Source organism: Vanellus vanellus (assembly GCF_965231255.1).
Source record: "Vanellus vanellus genome assembly, chromosome: Z".
Taxonomy (NCBI): Eukaryota; Metazoa; Chordata; class Aves; order Charadriiformes; family Charadriidae; genus Vanellus; species Vanellus vanellus.
In genome coordinates this window covers 34,969,903-34,995,735 of record NC_138908.1, presented here as the reverse complement: position 1 = coordinate 34,995,735, position 25,833 = coordinate 34,969,903, and the positions used below count along the sequence as shown (strand labels likewise).

At 43.1% G+C, this 25,833-nt stretch overlaps 2 protein-coding genes across 2 annotated transcripts; one reads left to right on the top strand and one right to left on the bottom strand.

Moving 5' to 3' along the window:
- Nucleotides 1–1,478: 1,478 nt before the first annotated feature.
- IDUA (alpha-L-iduronidase) lies at nucleotides 1,479–25,705 on the bottom strand (the record flags this gene model as incomplete). Its single annotated transcript, XM_082497195.1, is given in 12 exon segments — nucleotides 1,479–1,680; nucleotides 1,682–1,721; nucleotides 17,237–17,337; nucleotides 18,474–18,550; nucleotides 19,171–19,296; nucleotides 20,608–20,729; nucleotides 21,354–21,569; nucleotides 22,175–22,391; nucleotides 23,469–23,648; nucleotides 24,076–24,278; nucleotides 24,842–24,937; nucleotides 25,598–25,705. Coding segments are annotated over 12 exon segments (1,677 nt in total). The 5' UTR covers nucleotides 25,695–25,705.
- LOC309683096 (purpurin) lies at nucleotides 2,363–10,022 on the top strand (the record flags this gene model as incomplete). The annotated part of the gene is made up of 5 exons (XM_082497295.1): nucleotides 2,363–2,479; nucleotides 3,946–4,082; nucleotides 5,625–5,737; nucleotides 6,838–7,050; nucleotides 9,958–10,022. The coding sequence occupies 5 exons, from the start codon at nucleotides 2,363–2,365 to the stop codon at nucleotides 10,020–10,022; spliced, it is 645 nt and encodes a 214-aa protein (XP_082353421.1).
- Nucleotides 25,706–25,833: the final 128 nt, after the last annotated feature.

Here is a 25,833-nt window from a genome sequence, read left to right as displayed (position 1 = left end):
CCCTGACCTGGGACAGGTGCTCTCACCCTTCTGTTCCAGTTACCAACAGGTTACTCCCCTGTGAACTTGCCCAGGTTTCCTCTGAAGTCACGCAGATGACACGAACAGGGTACGCTTGGTCCCACTGCCAGACATGCATATACAAAATGTATCATTGCCCCCCTCTACAGCGTAAGTGGATGCTTGCACAGAGGCCAAATCAAAGTTTCCTCTGGCAGCAAGCAAGGACCATCTTTCCCAGATAATGAGCAACACTAAACAAGCTATCTGGAAAGCAACACAGTTCACACCAGCTACAGGGTGAGGTTGCATGCTTCTGTTCAGGAATTCCTGGGCAAGCACCTGTAAGTGATCTCTGCAGCAAGTCCAATACATTCAGAAGGCTTTAGCCTTACTCTGAATGTCCAGATTGTTGGATCAGCACCAGCAGGTGCAGGAGAGTACTCCCTGTGCTTATTCCATAGGAACTATAGAGTCATCCCTAGTGGGTATGCCCAAGGGTCCCCAGCACCCAGCTGGGAGAAATAACTGCTAGTGCTGGTAACTCCTAGATGAGTGTCTGAATCTCCCAGGTGAGCTGGGGTAGAAAGCGTACATGGGCAGCCTTTGCAGTTGGGGAAATTCTTGGGCAGTTGGGGAAATTCTTCGGGCAGTTGGGGAAATTGTAAAAACAGCAGGCACAGTTTGCTACTGAAAATATTTTTCTAGTCATTTCTGCCTTCTCATATTTTTGTGCTTTATTGCATCTCCTTGGAAGGCTTCTAGGAAGAATATCTTGGGAAGGAGAGAGATATAGTATTCATGTAAATTGAAATGTTGGCAAGATGTTCTGGGAAGAATGTATATAAAGACATTTCAGTGCACAGGAGAACTGGGGATTCCAAGATTTTGATGTGAACATGAAGGCAAAATCTTCATTTATGCACTTTTTCCCCCCCAGTAGATAATGCATAATATCTTTCTACTCTTGGAAGGATCGCCTTAATTTGATGATGCAGATCTCGGAAGACTTAATTATACATCTACCCCATTGTTGTCAAATATGAACATGTGCCCATGCAGATGAGTATGTATAGTCCCTAAGTTTCTCTGGTTAATGCTCTGTGCTTATTCTCCTAACACGTGTTAGAAGCAGAAAGACTTCAATGAGACAAAGGTGTGGTACAATCACATCAGTGGACTTAGTAGCTTTCTGGCAGCTTTTTCCATTATGTAAAAGCTGTGTTTGTATTAGTATAGCAGTCAGACCCACCAGTGTGAGGATTACAGCTGGTTTTTACATAATGGATTATCCAAGATTAAGAGTTTTACTCAGGCACACGAGCAAAAATAACCAATTAGTGACTTTGCAGATTCATTATTTAAAGGCAGCTGGAGGACAATTGACACAAAACTCTCCTGCTGACTGCAGCCCAAAGACTGACGCAGAGCAGTATCAGGGATCTCCAACATCTCTGCCCCAACAGGTAGGTTTCTCTTCAGCAGAGGCGGGCCAGATTAGCATCTCTTGCAGCAGGGGAGTGCAGCTTGCATGGCAGCAGCTCGGAACAGAGTAGTTCCTGGGGTGTTTGGAAGTCCTGGGTTGGTAGCTCAGCTTGGATGCTGCAAGCAAGTTTCAGGTAAGTGTATTTTATCTTGGCATCAGAACGGGTATTCAGTGTTAAATACTCTGCAAGAAGTGTGAGAAAAAAATATGCTGGGATACAGATGAGCTGGGATACCTGAGGAGACAAATAAAGCCATAGCCACCTTGTGGCTGTGCTGCAATGTCAGATCAAGCCTCGAGAAATGGCATATTATTTGTCATGTTTGTAGAGGGAATGGTCTGAGGGCAGACACTACAAAGATGTATTTTGTCATTAGAGTAGGCAGCCAGGAAGAGCCTGTTTCAGTGACAAAAACTGTTCATAAACAACGCAGCTTTGCTGACTTGGAAGCAAAGTGGACACTCACCATGAAGTAATTAGAAATAACATTCTTACAACCTACAGTGACTCACCAGAGCTCACCAGAACATTATTCTTCTTGTGAAAACAAAAATTTAAAAAATTTCAAATTTTTATCAATTCTTACCAACATTATCCAGAGTCTGTCTTGATTTATAAAGTAATAATATCATGAACCGCAATACTACCACTGGCAAGCAAAATACTCTTGCAAAGTAATTGCCATTGATGCTCAGTTTTGGCTGGATTTAGGCACGACAATGACCCAGTGGTTTCTCAGTGGAGTTGGTGTGGAAAGAAACTCAGCATGGAAAGAAACTAGTTTTAAAGTGAGGGGAATGTGTCTGTAGGCACAACACTAGCTACCCACATCTACTGCCTGAAATAAAACTCCACGTTTGCTTTTGTCTTGCAGAATGAAATACGCACAGTATGTTTTCCTGGCCTCGATCTTCTCCACTGTTGAGTATAGCCTAGCTCAGACCTGTGCAGTGGAGTCTTTCTCTGTGAAAGACAATTTTGATCCAAAAAGGGTAATTATTGTTAATTCAACAGTATATGTGAAGAAGCTTCATACATAAACTGTTTTTCCAGGTTATGGGCTGTGTTAATCTAAAGGGGTTTCTCACCAAGAAGTTAACTTCTTTTGTATGCTGTCTCTCAGACACTGTTCCTATAGTTTGCTTCTTTTACTGCTATTTAACCTTCTGAGTGTTATGGCAAAACTGACCTTGAAAGTCAGGGATGTTATTCTGTTAGATACCATCTTCTGTTACCTCGAAGCTCAGTACAGATCTCAGGTTTGAGCAGTCCTGTCAATGAAACAATTTAGATCCACATCAGAGAGAAAGTCCAAACACATGCCCTGGGGGACTTCCATCCACCACCAGCCATTCTTTGGAGTCATTGCAAACTGAAAATTTGTCTAGTTGGATATCCCGAACACAGATTGACTCTTGTTTAAACACAGCATTTAATCTCCTTGCCTCTGAGGAGGAAATCAGGGCTAACTTATTTTTGGAAAGGTACAGACAGGTGTCCCGGTACGTATTTTGACTGTCCCTCAGCAAACATCAGTTGCAGCTGCAGCTGGGGCGCGGCCAGCACTCCCTCTACACAAGATTGGCTTCGCTGGAAACAAACCCATGTCTGGGGAGAACTTTGGGAACACCCCAGTTTTAAAAAGTCAACTTTTTCTCAGGCTCCTGTATTTGTCAATTATGGACTCTGTTTCAGGCTTAAGCATGTAACTTGTCAAACAGGTTTCATTAGCTTCACTGAAGAATCAAATTTAACACAGCTAAGTTCTGCTTTCCTCAATATTTCTATTAATAATGTTACCTTTTGTTGGCTTTCCTGTCAGTCAGTCACCTGTTTAGATCTTCATTTTCCTAGGTGCTGTTTGTACATTTTCAGGGACCTGTTTTTTCCTAAAATTTTTCTTTCCCTTAACCTCATTTCATTTTCCCCTTCTGCTAGTCTCCCCAACACATTCTTTCCTCTTCATAGTCCACAGAGTCATTGCTTTCTGCTTTGCTGGGTAGACCCTTTTCACCATCAGAGATCAGCTGTGGCCCCTGGCAGCCACAAGAGTGTCTCCAGCCAGCTTGCTAAGTCTTTGTGGCTGCGATTTGGTGTCATTGATGCTATCTTCCACAGAAAAGCAGGGGCCTGAATGGGAACAAGGAAGAACCATCCTGACTTCCAGCAGGCATCTTGGCATGGGAGAAGCTTTCAGTGTGGGGTCACTGTGACAGGAACACTGCACATGACAATGAGTACACACACACAGAGAAGTGCAGAGCTGCTACACCCATTCCTCCTGGCACAGAGGCAAGGATGGTGTTAGTAGGACCTGTGTGCTACATACCCACCCAAACTCAGACTTTCTCCAAAGGCTAGGCAATGAGTAGTTAATAAGGCACTATGTTTATAAAAATAGTTTTGTGCTAATCTTGCCATGGTGATTAATCCAGATATTAATAGTCTTTCATGTTAGTATGCAGGGAAATGGTATGCCCTGGCCAAGAAGGATCCAGAAGGCCTTTTCCTTCAGGACAACATCTCTGCTGAATACACCGTGGAGGAAGATGGCACAATGACAGCATCTTCCAAAGGCCGCGTGAAGCTTTTTGGGTAAGCTCTCTTGGCTTTCAGTTCTAGCTGCTGCCATGAGGTACTTCAGAAGGGGGACATGGATAGTGATCTATCTTGAGCACACAACACGACTGGGTTTTCTTCATCAAAAAGGGAAGCTCAATCAAGGTAATATATTAGAAGCCAGAGGTTAGACACTTTTGAGTCCTGAGTTACTTCTCAGCCTGGCTCTAGTCTGGGTCCATCACAAAATTACTGCATAAAGTCAATTATAAAGTCAAATCTTTAATAACGGAGTAGTTAGATAAATGAACTGCAACCAAGTGAGAGGGCCTAGCGAAGGCTGTGGGGCTGGGAGGGCAAGACAGTTATTATTTCACTCAGGTGTTCAGGGGAAGGAGAGGAGTGTAAGTGAGCATTACTTTCACAGATGTTTCAACACAGTGTTGGATGGACTTCTAAGGAAAATAAGTGGTTAACTCTTGGAGGCTGCTGCAATGCCTGAATAGATAGATGGAAGGAAGCTTAAGATTTTTGCCTGTTGTTCATGGTTACTATAAGGAATTACAGTATGTAAAGGGATTAAATAGCTTTCTGGGTGTAGAAAAGAAAATCTGGGGCTTCCTGAAGGCTATCACTGGTTCTGTTGTGCATTAACTACCAAAAACTGTCTAACTGCATAAATAATAGAGTAGAACAGGTGGCTATGAATCTTGTAAGTCTCAACAGCACAGCACTCCAGGATATCTTGGGATGGGGCAAATTAAGTTTTGCAGGCATGCCACACAGTGCGAGTGGGAAGAATCCTGAAAGGACTCTTCAGAAACCAAGTGGGGTCTCAAGGCTGCCAGGAATTGACTTCTGCATTGGCAGGGTAAAGGGGAAGTGCAGTCTGTGCAAGGAAGGGAATGAACACCCTTCCACTGTTTCATACATCCAGGTAACATTTGACAAACTGTGCTAAGACGCAGGTGATGTTCAAAGCAAACAGATGCTAACCAGAGAAGAAATGGACGATGGAGATAAGCTGTTCAGGAACCTACAGGGTTCACACCTCCTGTGTGAAGGTCTTTAACTAGGTTGGACAGCAGACTGGCTGTAATTTTTTCCATGCTTTTAACAGATGTCCCTGTGCCAATAGAGCTAGGAAGGGTTAGAGAAAGGAGAGCCAACTCTCTGCCTCCACCTGGGGACAGAGCAAATGAGTTGAAATACAGGCCAACTCACTCCTCAAACTGTTAGCAGGGAGCCAAAAAACAATGTCCATCATTTTGCTTGGTGGCTGCCTGCTTGTACAAAAATGGGTGGTAAAAGGCCAGCTGAGCTGAAGGAGGGTCAGGGCAATGCCCTAGCCCCAGTGTAGTTGCACACCAGAGGAGGGAACGAGACAACAACAATGCACTCTCAGTCATAGGGGGGTGTCACAGATTTGCATTACTTCATGACAGACATTGACTTTGCATTAAGAAAGGCCATGCCCATGCTTTAGGCAGTTGTGCTGAACCATACCTGGTGAAGGACAGCCATTTGAAGCTCACATGCTGCAGGATTTTACCTTCAGTCTCATGGATCTCATTGCAGGTTCTGGGTGATCTGTGCTGACATGGCTGCTCAGTATACAGTACCTGACCCAACCACTCCAGCAAAAATGTACATGACCTACCAGGGCCTGGCCAGCTACCTCTCCAGTGGTGGTGAGTGAACTTCTCCAGCCCTCTGGTGCTCGTCAATAGCTTACAGCTGCCCAGATTTGTGTGTTTCAGTACATGAAAAACAGTTGAGCTCAATTGCTCCAAGTGGAGATAAAGCATTCTTTTTTGGGTGGGGACGCTTTATCCAAGCAGTGCTTTTTATCTCCACAGAAGGGGCAGGATCCAGAGACTCCCCTGAGACCCTACAAATACACCATATATATATATATATATATGAATAGGGAGATGCAGATTAGACGCAATGGGCCACACACATAGATTTTGTGCAGCCAAGTGGGGTGCTGAACCTAGGGAAGCAATACTTCCTGAGCCTCACCGTGGGTGTTATAAAGGTGCTGAGAGCCAGTCATCCTTGTACTTCTCATAAGTAATGGGAGGCAACATGTGGACCCACATCTGCACTCCAGCAGCAAGGCGCAGTTCTCTTCAGACAAGACTCAGCTGGACTCAACAAAATGGAGTTGTTAACTGAAGTCCCCCTTGCAGAAACTGTTCATGCTGAACATCAGTTATGCACCCTGCACACCCCATACTTTGTGCCTGAGTCTTCCATAGCTGTGGCTGTCTAGCTGCGGAAGTTTTGCGGGACTTGGCCTGCTAATGTGTAAGAAAGAGGTACATTCACTTAGGACTGCCAGATAAGCCATGCCAAAATGCACTTAGTTGAGCAAGGCTGGAAAACAGGAGGCACATTTTGCTGAGGATTCTTGTATAGGAAAGGTAATCTGGATGGCCAAAATTTAATCTCTATGCCCTACTCCGCCATGCTGAGAAAAATAAAGCTATTTTTTGTCATTGAAAACCTGGAAAGCCCTAATCCTCCTAATGCTTCTAGTCTAAGAAAACAAAGGTGAAAATGCACTGAGCATCATGGGGAACAACATGGTCTCAAGACGTCCTGTGTTTGTCCCAGTTCTTCACTTCATGGTGTGGAGATATGCTGGATGTAGGAGGTGACTTTAGATCCTTTGGGAATCTATCCCTGACACGTGCTGAAGTGAGGCATCTCCCTGCAGGATGACTAGGTCCACCTCTGTTCTGTTTTGCCAGCTGTGACAAACAGGTGTATTCTGATGTTTCAGGGGACAACTACTGGGTGATTGACACTGACTATGACAACTATGCCATTACCTATGCCTGCCGCAGTTTAAAGGAGGATGGCTCTTGTGATGATGGCTACTCCCTGATCTTCTCACGCAACCCCCGAGGCCTCCCCCCAGCTATCCAGCGCATTGTGCGTCAGAAGCAGGAAGAAATCTGCATGTCTGGCCAGTTCCAGCCCGTGCTTCAGTCAGGTACTTTGGGCTAATTACCAAACTCACTGAAATGGCTGCACTGGCAGCTTGTAGAGCAGTGATCCCATTTGCTGTAAATGTGACAGAACCATAGCAAACTAAGTCATACTCCTTCAGCATTTTTTTAATGTTATATCTAATAAGAAAATAGCTGGAAAGGGAAGTCCATGCAAGGCAGAGAGCCTGTTACAGGGTGATTCTGCAGCTTTAAGCCTGCCCTTACAGGAATCCCGTGTGCTGAAACTTGCACACTACAAAAGGAAGATCAGCTTTGTTGCTCTAATAGATAGGATAGGGATAGGATAGGATAGGGACGGGTCTAACAACCTGGTGTTGGACAACCTGCACTTGGAAATGCTTGTCTTGGCCACCTGGATAACAGCATCTTACCTTAGGTCTGTGGTCTGTCCTCCGGGAAAGGAGAAGCTGCCTCTAGGAAAGAGCTCCACCACGATTTGTGTCCTGGGTGGTCTGAGTAGCAGAGACAAGGGGCTCTGAGCAGCGGTTCTGACTGTGTCTGCTGGCAGTGGGAGTCAGCAGTTCCTCCACATACATGTGAACAGAGCGTGTCTAAAGTCCATTTTGAGAGAACTTTTTTCTGGAGGTATGGGAGCTGATCTGCTGTCCATGAGATAAGCAGATAAATTTTTAGGGCTATGCTGGAGGCAGAAATTCCTCTTTGTTGGCAGCTGAGTGCCTACATGTGCACCCACATGCGCACTCACAGCGCGCCTCACACGCACACTACTTTGCCTGGAGATTGGCCCTGTACTAAGCCAGGCCTGAGGACATGGACTGGGGGCTTGTAACATGCTGGTCAAAAAAGAGCAGCTAAAACCTTCTGACAGACACATCACTGTGTGAGCCAGTCCTCCACTACAGAGCAGGTGCTGGCATCATCCAAGGTTATGCCCAAGGTATGGGCATCCCCGCCTCATGCCCCTCCGTATTGCTTTTTGCAGCAGAGGGAGGGTAGTTGGTTTGTGGGCTTGTGCCTAGGTGCTCACATAAGCTGAAAACTCATTGCTAGTTGGGACTAGCAAAGGCTGTGCAAGTGTTATGCCAACAGACACAGAGCAATGCAAACAGCAACTTCTGCACCCCCTCATCCTCATCTTGTACTGTGATTCAGAAGTACCCTAGGAAGATTGTAGGTACAGCTTCACTGAAAACTAAAACGCTGTTGAAGCTCTTTTCAAATTTACTTACAAGGACTAAAGTTTACTTTTTTTTTCTTTCCAGGGGCCTGCTAAAAGTACACTTCTGATCCTATCCTTAAGCACACAAACCAGACCTCTTGGTCTTGAAGTTGCCACTCAGCTAATAAAAAAAGAAAATCATAGTATGGTCTAGTGTGTTTTTTTCTGAAAAACACATGAAAATGTTAGGGGTTTTGTAAACTGCATGCAATGCAGTATTGACATCTGAATTTCCAGGGGATACCTAATGTGGCATTTGTCAATAAATGTTTTTAAAAAAAAAAACACCTCTGGAATTGGTTTTTGTTTCCTGCTGTCCTGTCAGGGAACAGGAAGAGCAGGGCTGCTCACTGAGGGGAGGGGAGAGAGCAGCCAAGGGTAGCCCTAGCACAGCCAGGGTAGCGTCCCTGCCTGGCACCAAGCAGGGGGACTGGGGCAGGGGTGGTGACAGAGACAGGTCCCCTGACAGCGCTGATCATCAGAAAAATGTATGGTGACAGGGCAGGTCTGGGGTTCACCTGGGAAGTCCAGACAGCCAGTAAGGGCACCAAGGCACAGGGCAGGGCACAGGCATGCCTGCAAGGTGGCTCTGGCCAGAAACAGGACTGCAGAGTGGGGCAGAGGCACAGCTACCTGCAGGAAGGCTCCCAAGGAGGCAGGGCCATGGGCTGAGCTGAAGAGGGTTTGCAGACCATGGGCAAGGGGTATGTGGATGGAGGTGCCAGGTGAGGCTGTGCAAAGCAATGAAGGCTTGTGAGTGGCCTGGGCATACACAACGTACCTCCCCCACCAACATTTATATTTAAATTCTGAAGCTAAGAAATCCTCTTGAACAACAACTCTGAGATGAGGTTGATAGTGTGATCCTTGCTGCCTGTTAATATCTTATGGTTATTTCTGGTACATGTGAATACTCAAAAGTCTGCATGGAGTATTTCTACCTAGCCCCTGAATCACAAATGCAATAAAGGAGATATGCCTTCCAATAACACTGGAATATTGCTTTAAATGAGCAATTATTTGCATTTCCAATGGCATAAGCAGTAATTTACTCCCCACTGCCTTCATAATCCATCTTCCAGTATCTGAGAGGTATAAAACTGAAAGACACAGAACCAACAGGCTTTATGGCGAAGAATTTCATAGATAGAGGGAACCAAAAGAATAGTATCTACACAACTCCATGTAAAAAAAGGTTAACCCGTGTCAGCATTTTTACATATATTTCCCACTGCTCTTAGTAAAACCACATTAACTTGGAGTGTTTCCTATGAATAATACTACCAGTGCAGAACACCACCAGCACCCTGCTGAACCCCACAGTTTGTCAGCAACACGAATTTTAACAAGTCATTATTACCATAGAACATAGATGAAAGAGCAAGCTGAACAATCCCCACTCCTGAGGCTTTGAAAAGGTATGTGGCACAAGGTTGATACTGAGTGAAGACCTTCAGAGCTCTACACTATTAAAACAGCTTCTGCAAGATGCTTGCACAATCTTACCTACAGTATCCAATGATTATCTACTGCATCTGTTGGAAGGAGCATAAAACCTACTGACTAAAGACTCCTCTCCAAGGCCAGAAACATTATCCCAGGGATGCAGGGAAGTCTCTCAAGGTTGCATTTCCCAGGATTGCCAGGTGGGACTCCTAAGACTCTCAGCCAGCATTGAATAAAGGTGTTCTTTGCTCTTCTACTCTAGGGAAAGCTACTCTGATGGGAAACAAGATGGTGAACTACCATCTAAAGATAAGGACAGAAACATGAGAGCAGCAGCAGGCAATGCAAACAAAAAACCACATAGATAAGAGACTATTGAGTGTTGAAAAAAAATCAGCCTTTTGTGCTGGACTAAGTGCAAGGTCAGTGCATTGACTGTTCACCACTTGGCCCCCTCTCCCATGAGGAAGTGTTGGGGTGGAGATCTGTGAACTTAGGACTTGTATCACAAGTGATTAGACAACGCTAACCCTTAGCTGAAGGAGCATGGCCTTTGGCCAGGACATTCAGACCAATACTACCAGCCCTAGAAAAGTGGGATTTTTAATGTCTAGTTATAATAACTGTATGATCAGAGCAGATGGGAGTTCTAGCAAGAAGGATCTATCTGCAGGACCAAATGCATCCATATTGCGTTTGGTATAGTCTGTCCAGATGAGTTAGGCACTGAAATCCCTCCTCAGCCACACAAGGTTGTGACTCCAGGTTTGTAGGGGAATAGTGGTGATTCTGGGAGAATACACCATGGAGTTATACATGCCCCAGGAATCTGCCTCATTCTTGGAGGAACTAGAGGAACATGTTCCCACTAGGACTGCATGCAGACCCTCATCATGTGATCTGGTGAATTAATAAACAGATGGAATTAGCTCATATCCATTTTTCTCCACTGACTGCAGGAAAAGTGAAAGACGAGATAGGGTAGGGCCGGCAGCTACGGTGTATTCTGATCTGATCTCTCTTGTTATTCTGTTGAGTTCAACATAAACTGTCTAGGGTATGTCTAGAGGCAGAAACACTTCTGTCTGCTGAAACACTTCTCATCAGCTGGCTGATGAGAACCAGTCTATTATTCCTGGTTTTAAGTGTGTGCACAGGTCCCAAGTTATAACTTCTGTCCTGTACAAACTTTCCACTAACAACAGAAAAGAAAAAGCTGTTTACAAATGAAAAGGACTGTTGTTTTGTCCTCAGAAGGTCCTTTAGTGCTGGCAGAAACCCTATGACTGTGCAACAACAGGAGGAACCCTGCAAGGATATTGTCCTTCACATGGCAGTGAACCTTCTCCCAGCAAGGACACTGCAAGTACTGAGATCTGACACTACGATATCATGTTGAGTTAGACCAGTCTTCCCTGGGCTCTGGTAACTGAGGCAATCTATGCGTTTAAGTTCCTACTTTAGCCTTGAAATTTCTTATGGTCACACTGCCTTCGCACTTCATTTTTTGTAGTGTTGGAACTTGCACCAATCAAGCTATCTTTTATACCTTGAGAACAGGCTTTACTTCCCAAGATTAAGTTGTTGACACAAGAGTTTTGAGCAATTTCCAGAACACAGTGATTAGATCCTGTTTTACAGGGTTCATGTGAAAGATTAAAACCTGGTTTTATTGGGTAGCACAAAAGCTGGTAACAAATGCAGTATGTACACAAGTAGACAATATAAAACACTCATTTGAAAGGTTTTTCCCCAGGAGTCATTTCAACAAAAAGTTGTAAAACTGTTACAAACTGTTACATAACCTCAGAAGCTTTTGCTTGAAGAGCAGGCAAACAATCTCATCTTGCAGTTGCAGTTAGATTTTCCTATTTGGATTTATGGCCAGCAAGAGACACACCTGAGTGTTTTGCAGTCTTGCTTTGGTTCTGATGCTACAGAATTACTAAGCACCTTCCAGTCCCACTTAGCACACCTGGCACTTCTGAACACTGAAACTGTGAGGTGAGGCTGCCGACTGCCTGGTAACAGAGATGGTAGAATTAAACACGCAATTTTGGAAGCCCTACCAGACAAAGTCAGTGACAGATGGTTACAGAAAACTCAAGTTTCAAGTATTAAATAGCATTTTTCTCTAGACATTAAATTATAAAAAAAGACAAGGGCAGCCCAAAACTTCTATACTTTGTTGGAAATAAATTCAAGCTTGGAAATACCAAATCCTCATCTCTGCTGCAATTGTTTACACTTGTGTATTGCTCAAAGGAATAAGTTTACATCATAGCAGCAAAGACGATGAAGAAGAAAAAAATTCTTAGTGAATATTCAAAACTTGTTTCTGAACAGAGAGTGCACCATTTTTGGTCAGCTCTGCCTTCCATGCTTGCCACTGCCAGGAAACTACCTGAAAAAGCACTGTGCCTGACACACTTTGGATGACTTTTAATGTAAAAGCCCTAAAGAGGGATCTAGTGACAAATTTTCAAAGTAGCTGGACTTCACCCTAAGAAAGTGGATTTTATTTGTATCTGCAACATGTTAAGCTCTGCCCTTGCAAATAAAATTTCTGCATTTTTTGTGGCTTCAATAAGCAATAAAATAATGTATGAAATTTTACCTTGAAGCTTTAGAGAAAACAGCACTCTTACTTTGCTTTTTAACCAGATGGAAAAGGAAGCATGAGAATTACAAACCACTTTAAAGAAGCAGCAGCAGCCTCATGTCTGCCACTGCTGAGAAGCAGAAACCCTGGGCAAGCAGAACTCCCAGCCTAAAATGTTCTAAAAGATGATGACTTGCCCTAAAGGAAATCACTTGCCATAGGGACAGACTTCAATACAGTGAAAGAGTAAGTGAATCGCCGTTCTCTGTTCTGCACTTTTGTAAGAGCCACACATTCCACCAGGACTCATCAGCCCTGCACCATTTGCCTCATATATGCCATTAATGACCTCACTTGTGTGAGGTATAATTTAAGTTTGTCTGCTCAGTAAAGCAGGGCAGTGATTTTTGATCTTCTATTTTTCATGAGTTACACACCTATACATTTTCTACTACATCCCTGCATAGCAAAATCAATACTCTTCACGACAGGTATGCTTCATTTATTTTCAAACACCTCTAACTACTGCATCGTCCTTGGTTTGATAAAGACTGCTATATTCTGATTGCCAGTGTGGGAAAATTTTAAAGCAGAAGACTACTCAAATAGGACATCCTAACAGGGTAAACTGACTTCTCAAGCTCCTTTATCTTCCCCAGCTTCAGACACACTGAAATTTCTCAAGGACCTATACTTGAGTATTTCTAAAAGTAATTTTTTCTGTGGTTCCATTTCATACTGGCAAAACAGTACATCTTAACAGTTAGATTTTATTTAACTGCATATTCTGATTCTTCACTTAGGGGCAGTTATAACAACTTTGAAAAGTATTTTTACTATCTCCACCCAAGTAGAACTTCTCAATAACTTTTCTGAAACTGAGAAAATGATCAATTAAGTAGGTTCCAATGGCCCTTTTCTGTCCTGCACAAGCCTTTATGGGCAAGGAATTGACACATTAGGATGTGACAAGCATTCCTTATTCAAACTTCAGTGAGGCAAGAAATAGTTCATCTGAATTCTGTGACAAAATGAATCTTTTAAGGCTAACTTTCAGCATACGTACATGAAAAGTAACCAGAAGGAGATATAAGGCCTAATCTCATATATACTGAGCTTTTGCATATGTTTCTTTTCTGTGCTGTATAAGTGAGGCCACTTGAGGTAGTTCAGCTCTCCCCTGCTGTGCAAACTTGTTTTTATTGTCTGAGACCTGAATGTTTCATCAAATATGCATCCTTTGTTGTTATGTTGGTGAGGCGGCTGATGTCAGCAAAGAGAGCAGTAGGGGATTTGTTTGTGTGACAAAGTTGCTCCTCTTATGGAAAACACTCCAGCTGTTTTCACTGGCATTTATCCTTCCCTCAACAAGTATTTTAAAGGCACAGTTCAAACTGTGCCAGTTATGAAAGGGGAGAGTGAAAATACACCCCTGCAATTTCAGGGAACTGCTGTTACATAAAGTGTTTGGCAGCTGCAAGGACAGCCAGAGATGTTCTGTACCCCATGATCTGGGGCTATCACACGCTTGTGCACACGCTTTGCAAAGCATAGGAACTCAAACTGTTCTTGGTTAATTTTCTAACTGTTTGTCAGTAGCGGCACTGTTACATTCAGGAGCGCACTCTCCTGCAATATGAAAACGCATAAGGCTCTAACTAGCATTTCAGCTTTCTCCTGGCCTCCCAAAGCCAAGCCTCAGGTCACTTATGGTCTGAGAGGGAAGGCATGCTGGGGAGAGATGTTAGCTATAAGGGCTGTAGAAGGCCAGGCTAGGTGACAGCAATGGAGACAAAGAGGGGCTTTCAGGGTTAGAGCCTCCACCATGAAGAGGCAGTGGCTGATGGCCACAGTGAAAACATGTGACTTGGACAAAAGCAGGAAGCAGAAATGGCAGGGAAGTCTGGAGGCTAGACTGTCCTGTGCCTTCTTCCCCTTTGATGATGAGCTGCTACACCTTCCTCTGCCTGTGTGAGGGGAATAGCTCTGGCCTCCAAATAACAGCCACAAATGCACAGAGAGCTGGGCAGAAACCCCTCTGTGAGAGGGTGAAGAACCTCATACATCTGAAGACATGTCAAGTGCTCTGAAATAACCCCCTGGAGCATATGTGACTATGCGGCAGGGAAGCAAGGATCCTTCACTTCATGCTCTGGACACGTCTGGTTGCTGTGTGCTTTACAATCCAACCATTATGTCAAGACAGCCTAGCAGCTGAGGCAAGCAGTTCACTCTCAGATAGGTCCTCCTTGTGCCTTTGCTGCCATCCTCACTCATACAATGAAGCCATGGTCCTGTTCCTGCTGCAGTTTGCAACCCCTATAAATCTCTGGTTCTCCTGGCCAATAACTCAGTGTAAAATAGGGAATAATATTTATTCCCTTAATTCCTAGTTACCAAGCTGAATCCAAGTCCTACAGCAGCCTCTTACAATTGTACCAGTTCGGTTGTCAGTTGTGGCTGTTTGATAATGTTGTCTTTGGAGCTCTGAAGAGTTAATAGGGGCAGTTGCTTCTAACTTGCATTCCTAACTTGCTTCATCAGGTCCTTTCGATACTCCCTCCTCAGCTTGGGAGGAGTTTATTTTTCTGGGGAGTTGTCATTTGCAGGGAGCATACACCACTCAGTCACCAAGCCAGGCACCACTCTTCAGAGTCGCTTGAAAGCTTCAACATACTCCACGGGAAGAGAGGACAGGCCTGCCTTCCCCCAGTAGTCAATGGCACGCACTCGGTAAAAGCCGGAGACAGATCTTCCTGCAAATGAAAAGGTTAGAAATGGTCACTGTGAAATGCTGACATCTGTGGTGCTTGGAGGATGTGGATCAGGCACCACTCCTATAAAATGTAGGTTGGTGGAATGGGCTGGGAAAGTGGTGAAATCAGTTCTGTACCCTATATAAGTGTGTTTGCGCCTGTCTAACCAAAAATGATTATAAATTCCTCATGGCCAAGTACTGGCTCCTTTTCTTTGTTGGACCAAGGACCTCTTCTCTCCTCATTAGGATTTGGAAGTTCAACTACAGCATTGCTGTCCCAGCAGTCCCTTTGGAAGAAGGCTATGACATGTTCTGCATCCCACAACGAGTAATTTCCTTTTTTCCTGACTTACTTTTCTGCCTCAATTATGCCGTTGGAACAGGTTATGTGGGACAGGATCAACAAAGAAGCAGAGCAAGAACCATGCAGGCTCACTGAAAACCCGCTGCTCAACTCAGGAAGCAGCACCACTTGCTCCAGAGGTATGTGAGTTGATGTTCTGTGGCTCTGCTGGTTTTCATCCTTGATCCAGTTTGAAGAATACAGCCTTCACTAGCAGAGTCCTTAACCTCACAAGCAATATAAATGTTTTTTTGCATCTATTTACTTGATTTTTATGTGTGCTTTGGTATTTAATTTTTTTTTTCTGAAACAGAAAGAATGCTAGAAATAATGAGTAAGAAAGAAGTACCTAGCAATAAAGGCTGCTGAGATGTGAGAATTTTTCAAGCGGTCTTTCCTTGTTTATTTTTGAAACAAACAATTAAATCTGGTAGTTTCCCCAGATGTGCAGCATTAGATGATAATGAATCCTAATTTCAGAAATTTGCCTTAGCCATGATTTACAGTCTTTGCTTACTGTGTAGCCTTTACATTGCAATAATGGCTCTGAACTTTATCACTCACCCACTGCTGACGCTAAGCTTTTCCCAGGCTAAGACAAGCTTGTGTTTCTGGCAAAAACCTCTCTGAATTGTTTCTTATTAGTATCACTTTGAGGCAAGGTCTGTCTATGTTTCACACAGCTCTGATCAGTGCTTATTAGTAATACTTGTTGGGCAGTCACGTTGCAGATTAGACCACATTTGACTAAAAAAGCCCCAAAGCCAACAAAAAAAAATACCCCAAATACCTAAAGAAAACATCACTTACTACCTTCTTCCAGCATTTTTCATCTGGGTATGTTTCTATTACATCTAGGCTGTACTTGAGGAGAAATGACCAGAGGCTCTGGGAGAAGCTTTGCCTGTTGACCAAGATGAAAGTCACTGCTCTCTAATGTGAAACATCTAAAACTTAGGCAGCTAGTCAGGGCTAATGAGAAAGCTTTAGGAAACAGCAAAGATAGGGGTCTCTCCTTGGCTAGGTGTTCAGATAGCCAGAACAAACTGTCCAGCCAGAGGACTTCTCCTGTTCTTACAAGGGAGCATCTCAATAGCTTAGATTGCCAAGCCATAAAAGGGTATGGGAAAAGGGACAGGCAACCACAACGAGCAGAATTGCAACCTTCCCCTGAGGCTGCTCAGAACACAGTAAGTGCAAGACAACCAACCCCTCCATGAAAGGTGGACATACCCTCCCTCTTATTTGTGTGTTGATACCATATCCTTAGGCAGTCTAACACCTCAAGACTCAATGGTACAAGGCAAATGTTCCCAAAGCTGTTTGCTCCTACAGCCCTACCCCAAGAGCATTGTACAAATTTAGGCAAAGGTATGGCGAACACCTGTGCGACTTAGCCCAAACCTCAGACTTGCCTTGCTGGGAGTCTACTACCAAGAGCACAACACCAAACTCTGGTCATGTGGAGAAACTTTTTTTTGTTGTCTCTTTTGCATGCTTCTACACCAGCTACAAATAGAGACAAAAGTACTGCTTTGCATCTGAGAGAGCTTGCCAGGCCCATAGCTGGGTGACTTTGGTTTCTGTGACAAGGAATTTACTTATGGGAATACTCCTAATAATGTGCTCATGACTATTTGTCAATTAGCGTTTGTCCTTGAGAATAAGGCTTTCACTGAGAACATGGTCCTAAAGGAAGCGATGTGCTCTTATTTGTGAGGGGAGTGGAAGTCACTAGGAAGCTACATACCTTCAGTGGTTACTAAATGATGCTTCACACACTCATGAGTGGCAGTATTAACATGACAGATTACATAACATGCATATTCCTGCTTTACCTGGACTGTAGACCCAGAGAGTGAATATTGTGTCTTTGGCATTAATCCGCTGGTATGCTTTTCCATCTGGCGAGAACTCCACTTCAAATGTCTTTATACATCTAGAAAAGAAAACCAGACAGCTCAGTAAATACAACTGATAATGTGGTGAGCAATCAAATCCTAATCTCAGGGCTTTTCAACAAAGAAGGCCAAAACCAGAAAATACTCAACTGACTCAAAGCATCTGACTATAAGCATCAATGCTTATAAATACTTAAAGGGTGGGTGCCAGGAGGATGGGGCCAGGCTCTTTTCAGCGGTGCCCAGTGACAGGACAAGAGGTAACGGGCACAAACTTGAGTATAGGAAGTTCCACCTAAACATGAGGAGGAACTTCTTTACCTTGAGGGTAGCAGAGCACTGGAATAGGCTGCCCAGGGAGGTGGTGGAGTCTCCATCTCTGGAGACATTCAAAACCCGCCTGGATGTGTTCCTGTGCAACCTGCTCTAAGGTGACCCTGCTGTGGCAGGGGGGTTGGACTAGATGATCTCCAGAGGTCCCTTCCAACCCTATGATTCTATGATTCTATGACTCATTCCTACCAAATGTGGGATGTCATGAATTGTCAGTATTTTCAACAGTATTCCCAACTCCAACAGCCCACTAACACCCAGACACTTGCTATTTTAGGTACTTGGAGCATCACAAACTGTTAAGCATCTTTTACTCCCAAACCAGCATTATCAAGGCTGGAGAGTCCAGGGAGACTGGTTTGAAAAGGAGCTACGTCAGTGCTACCTCAGGGAGTCTGGATGTACACTGGATTGCCTCTGACAGTTCACCTACAGAGGATTTCCAGTCTAGTACAGCTCGCTGGAGCAAGGAACCGGAGGTTTTCCTTTTCAGCTCACATCTCTCACAGGGATGTGGAAGATCCCACCTAGGCACCTGGTGCTAATCTAACTTTTATCACAGATCTTCCTGTCTGCTATGCTGAAGGAATGTCCCTCAAAAATGTCACAGGATGCTGGTGAGCAACAGGCAGATATCCTTGCTCAGACTGCAAATTAGTCAGGGTTGTGCTCCATAGTTACTGCATGTAGTTAGTTTTGTCAGACAAATGCACTGTAGCATCTCTCAAGGAGCAAGCAGTCATTAATTTGTGAACTCATTCCATTTTTTAAGACTGGTGGCAATTAGTGAGTAATATGTTGGTAATTTGGTTATATCCATTTTATTTTAAAAGCTACTTACTTTGAATTTACACAGCCGTCGTCCCACAACACAATGACCTGCCCCTTTGTAAGAGGGATCAAACGAACACCAGTCACCTGTCCAAAGACACATGCCCATGTAAGATAACTGAACAAACCAATCAGCCAGGTCAGATTTCTGTGTTTATCCTTCCTTACTAATAACTTTATTTGATTCTTTCCATTGATACTGAGCGAAAACATAATATTCCTGGCTCTGCAGCTTTGTAGGCTATGTCGCCAACCTGTCAACCTTGCAGAGGACCTTCAGAGGCTCTGGGCACCACTTTGAATATGGGTGGGACTAAATGAGCAGGTACAGATGTCTAATCTACAACAGCCTTGATTCCATTTTATTTTTAGCTATCAATTATTAAGTGGAGAGCTGTTGTCAAGCCTGGTAGCACATGATGTGATTTTTAAAAAGATACTGCCCTTTCCACTACTGCATTATTATTTTCCTACCATGGATAAATTTGCATTTATCTCAGTGATGGGTCTTGTCACTTGCTGTGGAATGCTTTATCTTGAATTATGCCTTCTCATCAAAAGACAGAATTTTTTGTTTATTTACTAAGTCTTACATGGTAATTTTAACAAATATTAGGTCCAAATTCTAGTCCAGCTCTTCTTAGTGAGACTTGAAGCAGGAAGCAGTTTCTAATTTGGTGAGTCTGACAGTAGAATGCAACACATACTTGATCAGGAACAGATCTGGGTCTTGCACAGATGTGGATAAGAAAGACTGAGGGAACAGGAAAGTCTTGCTTCAGTGTCAGGATACCACTTTCAGGAAAAGGGAATGGGCCTGTTGCCACTGGGTCCTATGGAGCCAAAGAGAAGTGTGTGAATAATCTTTCATTACAGCATGTAAAAGCCAACTGTTACATCACTGTAAAGTGACTGCGTATTTACTTTGGGACTGTAAATTTCCAGTAGAGTTGGTGCTGATAAGTGGCTTACAGCCATCAAAGTTCTTCAAACTGGGAGACTTTTCTCTCTCTCCCATTTTCCAGCTCTTCAGGAAACAAGGTTTTTCCATCTCACTAACTGGGTTGAACCCAAATGCCCTTCATATGCAATCTGTTACTTTTAGTAACCTCCCAGAGATGTCTTTCAGGCCAGTGGTCCTTACAAACAACACCCCTGCCTCTTAGCTCTGGATTCCCAGTGTGCAGTGAAATCTATTGCTAGCTACAACAGCCACTCAGCTGGTCTCTGACGATGAGGCCACCACCAGATGGCCAAGAGTATCTAAAACCTTGCTGCTGCCCTTGTTGATCTGATGACTCCTCTAATATCTCACAGGCCTCAGCAACACTGGTTATGGTGACCGGGAAGAGAAGACATAGTACTGTACGCCAAAGTCAGAAGGCAATTACTGTCTATGGGCCCTGAAGGGTATAAAGGTGGCCTCCTTTATTTCAATCCGTGGGTCTGAATGCATAAGGAAACAATGGAAGAGGGAGCTAAAGTGCCAGTCTGCTCACATAGTCTCACATACAGTAAGTAATCTGGGCATGGCTTTTCTCAGTAGGGAGGAGAGGAATCCTCAGAGAGGACTTACTCCTCAGTCCCATCTGGAGTGCATTTGGAACTGGGGAGGATAAGGGGAAATTGCAGGCCTCCCTGTGAGCCCCTGAGAGATACCAAGTGAATTCTAAACTTGCACTGCGTAGTTTCGGCCTCAGGAGCTGTTTGTTTTCAGTTATTGAGGGGGGGTAATTTCAACTCTCTAATACAGCAGTTTGGCCCTTCTGTAATATGCATAGAGCCATATGACTTATTTGGGGAGACAGAACAGAAAGTGTCTCAATGCTCACTGAAGTTTCAGAGAGAAGGTGGAACTTGCTCTGGAGCAACTCTGCCTCTTTAGTTAAGGGTAGGCCACTAGCAGAGAAGTTGGTCATCTACATTTAGTTTCTTGTATAACAAAAATGCAAAGGTATTGGTTGTGTATCAGCTACAGTTCTTTGTGTGACTGCAAGTGTATTTTCATATGTATACAAAATGCATGTGATCATGGGCTATGGAAATTCTGACTACTTGAGCTGATTTCTTGTCTCTTTAGCTGTAGTTAACCAATTCACAAGCATTTTACCCATAAAATACTTCACGCAAACACATGGTCATACCTCAGCATCCCTTATTTGCTGGAACTGCTCTGGGGAAGGAAAGTCAGGGCTTCCTAGCTTTTTCCACTTCAGGTAGGGATTGGTTTGGTTGTTATCCAGGTAATATGTCATATACACCAGCTCTTTAAGAAAACAAATGAAAGAGAGTAAACTCTTTACTAGGATTTAAAGTTTTAACAAGAATAAATTTAGCAGAAGGTATTTAAGCCTACCTTCTCAAAAGTGATTTCAGCATTTTGGAGCATGGCTTTTGCTGGGAAGTCACGAGGTTCACACTCTTACAAGGCTCTACAAGTTATATTTGCCAAGTTTAAATTTCAAGCTACTACATCCATAATCAGAATTGAAACCCTCTTAGTTTTATGCACAGGTGCTGCACACATTTGTTGGACCACTGCATCAAACATGTAATCATGTGGTTATGTTGGCTGTCTTGGAGTGACCCCAGTAAGGGAATTGTTGCCTGGTGAGGCAATTGTCCAGCCAAGGACACTGAGATTAACAGCTCTCCAAAAAGACACCACTTTCAGCTGCCATTAAAAGCAGGGTCAAAGTGCAGGCATCAGGAAAGAACCTTTCCTAGAACAGCACCATCATATCTCAGAAAATCTGGGAGTGATGAAAAGATGAGAAAGTTAGCAAATAAAACTCATTCTTGCAGCAAAAGGCAATTGCACATAAATCTTTGAGCAGAAATTCTATCCTAAATATCAGTTACATGAGCTGCTTACACAATGTTTGTTTACCTCTAAGTTTGGGGAATTGGGTGGTGTTCACTGTGACAGTGCTGATGTTGGATGAAGTCCTGTTATCCTCACTTGAATACATCAGTAGAGTAGCTTGCCAACTGTCTGAGGGTTGCATCTCACTTGGGATGTGCAAAGATGCCAGGACACCAATTGTGCTGTTTTGAGTGCTTTCACCTTCACTGCTGTTCACTTCTGCAAAAATCTGCTTTTCTCCTTTAAAAAATACAACAACTCTGTAAGTACCACTGCTAGTCAGTCCTGTATCAGCTTCTGATAGGGTCAAAATGAAGGGTCAAAACATGGGGATCTATAGATTGAGCTATGTTTTAGCTTATTTTACCAGGTATAGCATTCGGTCAGGCTTATTTTACAACAGCAGAGCATGCATATACTACTGCAGTTCTTATGCTTAGCAGTTCAGCTAGCAACATCTAAGCACGTAACAGTGAATTAGGATCTTCCTTTAGTATGCTACACAGGTCTTCCAGCTGTGGGTATTTCTTAAAGACATTTGCAGCCTGATGTGATGGCACAAGAGGGAAGTACCAGTCAACAAAAAAAAGGAGTGGTTGGCATACAGAGAGTATAAACAAAGCAGTAGACTAAATCAAATGGATAACAGACTGTCATGAACATCTCCAGAGCTATTAATTTCTCAGAGGAAATGAAGTTTCATTTTCTTAACACAGCTGGCAAACAGAGCGTAGAAGAAATCCTGCTTTTATCAATGCTGAGATGGCTGGAATAATCTCTCTTAGGTACGAAGCTTCTAGGTAGAAGAGGTTATTGATGTGCTTTTTAATCAGTCGTTACTATACCTAGCAGTGCCAACAAGCCCATGACAGTCAGCACTGGCTTTCGCACCATCTGGACATGAGGTGGCTTTGTATTGTTCATCTGAAAACGTGCTGTCAGAGTCCGCTGTGTGAAGTAATGGGGGTAGTAGCTCAAGAAGGCATTGTCATTACTCAGCAGTCTGTAGTTGATGGTGTTGTTGGCTTTGGAAATAAGTAGGTTTTGATGCTGGATGATTACCTGCAAAGTCATATAGAAGATGGAACTTCACCCTGGAGAAAATCCAACAAACATGATGACTGGGGTTTTTTTTAAATCTTTACAGCATATTGAAAAGAGCTCTGACTCTGCCATTTAGAAAAGTTTGAAGAACTAAACTGATCCTCACAACTCTTGGAGAAACTATTCTTTAGGTAATGCATTAATCACGGGAAAATTTGAAGTATCCACATAGTTTTGCCAGTAAAAAGTCTCTCAGAGTCTATAACTATTACTAGTACTCTATGCAGCCTTAAGGAGCTGAGAGGCTTTGTCTCCACAGAAGATCATAAGTCGTATCTTGTTTCCAGGTACATACAGGCTTCCAGGTTTGGGAATTACTACTTTCTGCAGGAGTACTTGGACTCTGGATGCTGTATAAGGTAGTGGCTCACAAAGCAACAAGCCTGCAGTGGGAACTATTGCTATGCAGGAGCATAGGCTGAGCTTCCCCTGGGGCCAGGCTACAACTCCTGCAGGGTCTGAATACTGAGCGTTCTCTTCTCCGTACACTTTCCTGATCAATAGCAGTAATTACTAGCAGTAATTAATAAGACCATGCGTACAGTCATTATCCAAAACCAAAGAGCAGGATTGTGATGAGAGCTCAAGGGACTTAGTAATTATACCTGATGTCTGTTGATGAGATAAACTTATGAAGGAGCTCGGAAACAATGTCTTACATAAATGAGGTGGTAGCTAGCAGTAGAGACATGACAGCAGTAGTATTACGTTGGCAGAGGGTGTGTGGGTACAGTCTTACCAGGTGGATCTGACTGGGGTACTGTATACAATATCTGACACATTCTCCAACACATGGAAGGCTAGTTCTCAGTTGGTTTTTTTAAAGGGAAGATGAAGAAAACTAATACAAACTAAATAAAGCTACTGAAAACAGACTATTCAGGGAAACTCCAGCTGTATCAATAGGAAGCTCTGCTTTTGTTGGATCTATTATTCTGAGGAGCTGCTTAAAAATTGAGTGTAAGTCTGCTTTCGCAACTGCATTAACACATCAGGAGACCCTACCGTGACAGGACTGTCAGTGAAAGGAGTTACCTTTACAACCATAGCTGCATAGGTCACATCAGCTCGCCACAGTTGCGGAATGGACCATCCAACCATTGGATCTGCTTCATCATTGTATATGGCAACAGAAGCAAAATTTGGAAACAGCTTCTGAATTTGTTCAACTGCTTCTACTTCTTGTTGCAAGATGTAGAGAGAACTCCCACCTCCCTGCAACAATATTTCATATCTGCTTAGTGAAAGTCAGGAAACAGTAGTAAACACACTGACATAACATACAGATATAAACATATTCTGCAAACGTGTTCCTGGAGTCCCTGAGGAACTGTGGACCACATAGTATTAGTATTTTTACCTAATCCATTACAGCATGTGTTGTTTGCATGAACTCCTCCTAGAACACAAAATGGAAAAGAGGTAGAGGAGTTGTTTCCCTGTGGGAATTAGGCAAAGGCAAATTTGCTTTGAGTTTGAAGTCTTGCAACCGAACATCTTCAGAGTTTTGTCAGAATAGGTAGCCATGCTTCCTGCTATCAGCTGGACACTCACCTGGAAATCAACTTGATAAACCAGAATAAAATGTAACTTGGATTGAACTGATTAAAAAAATAGTCTGAAACTGAAATCTTAGACTGACCTTTTTATGGAGAGAAATGTAGTCCAGCCTTACACCAGTCTCCCCTGTGAAGAAGTTGGTTCCATTGTAGCAATGACTCAGAAGACTCCAGCATATGGGTGACTTGGGTAAGGGGTGGAAGGAATCCCCAGGCCCTCCAAATTTTAGTAGAGGACTGGCTGCTCTTAGTCCTTCTGAGCAAGCATCATAATAGTTGAGAAACCCTGAAGTCCAAGCAGATGCGTGTATCAAAGATGATAACTCAAAAAAGAATCTTGATCTCAAACTACAGGGACCTGTTATAATTCTGTTATTGCATTTATTGGCAGGACCTCACAAACTGTGGGTACTCTTTTCTATGCACCGACAACACGAGAAGATATCAAAACCTCAGCTGCATTCACAAAAGTTCTTCCAAAGGTCTCAAGAGGACAGGTTCCCAAAGCATGCATCTGTCAATGAACACATTTCCTCTTACTCCACCCTTCACCACTTACCCCCAGTAACTTTATATCCAAACAATGAACTGCATCTTCTTAGTATAACTCCTGTTCTGTTTTCCCTGTTCTACTATCCCTGTATTTATACTGATGTCCAAGCAGGGAATGAAATGTAGTCAGTAAAATGACCTTAGCAAAACAGACTAGATATACCTTTCAAATTCCTTTTCTCTCCTGTCTACCTTATTTCTTTGACAGCATCTCTCCTTTATGACTGTCATCTCTCCACCCACCCCACACACCTGTTTCACTTTACTACACTAGTAAGTGGTCCAAAACATGCTTACCTTTCACTGTCATAGACACATTGTCAAAGTCGTGGTGGTCTGGTTCATTCCATGTTTCAAAATTCCATTTAGTAACATGCTCCAATCCATACCTATCTGCAGGAGAGGCCTTATTTATCAGTCATCTGCATATTCAGACAATCCTATCAATTAGTCAATGATTCAGACAATCATATCAATTAGGGCTGCAGGTGAGGTTCACCACCCAGAGCTACAACAGGGTATACATATTATCCATATTTAATAATGAGGGAAATGTGATTTGGTAGTTTCAAAATGATATCTCATTTTCAATGAAATGCAGCAATATTTGAAAAAAATGAAAGGTGAGAGGGACATGATGTGAATTACAGCCTTGTGGTTAGGGCACTCACCTAGCCTTAATTCAGGTTGGGCTTCTGTCTCAGTGGAGATATTTGAAGCTGGTTTGTGAGAAGTATTCAGGTTATCATGTCCCAGTGTAAGCTGGTGGTTTGCAACCATCACAACATAATGAAGTTGAAAGTCAGTCCTCAGAGGCAGGCCAAATATGCTACCCAGGACAGACTACTCATTCAGGATGTTGGTCACGGATCAGCAAAAAAGAGGGCTATTACTCCATTGTCTGTTCTGGCATGGGTTTTTTTCTGTTCTGTGTTGAAATTCAGGGTCTTGAAATTGATCACAATACACAGAACTTTTTGAGGTAGTTAGAAGGGATTACAACTGAACAAATAACAGGGATTTTATCTTCTTTTTTTTTTTTTTTTATCTTACCTATGTATCTGCTGGCAAGAAGAGTAATTAAGTTTCTCCATCTTAATACTTGTTCTTTATCTTCAAAATCTAAAAAATATCCTGATGGATTCCCCATCAATTCAAATCCTAGAAAAGACAAAAAAGATGGATCTCCTTTTTCTGTGAACGCTGTCTCCTTTTGATTAAAAAGAGGTTGTTGTGTTATCTAAAACAAACTTGTTAATGAAGAACCATCATTAAATGGGCTTTCTTTC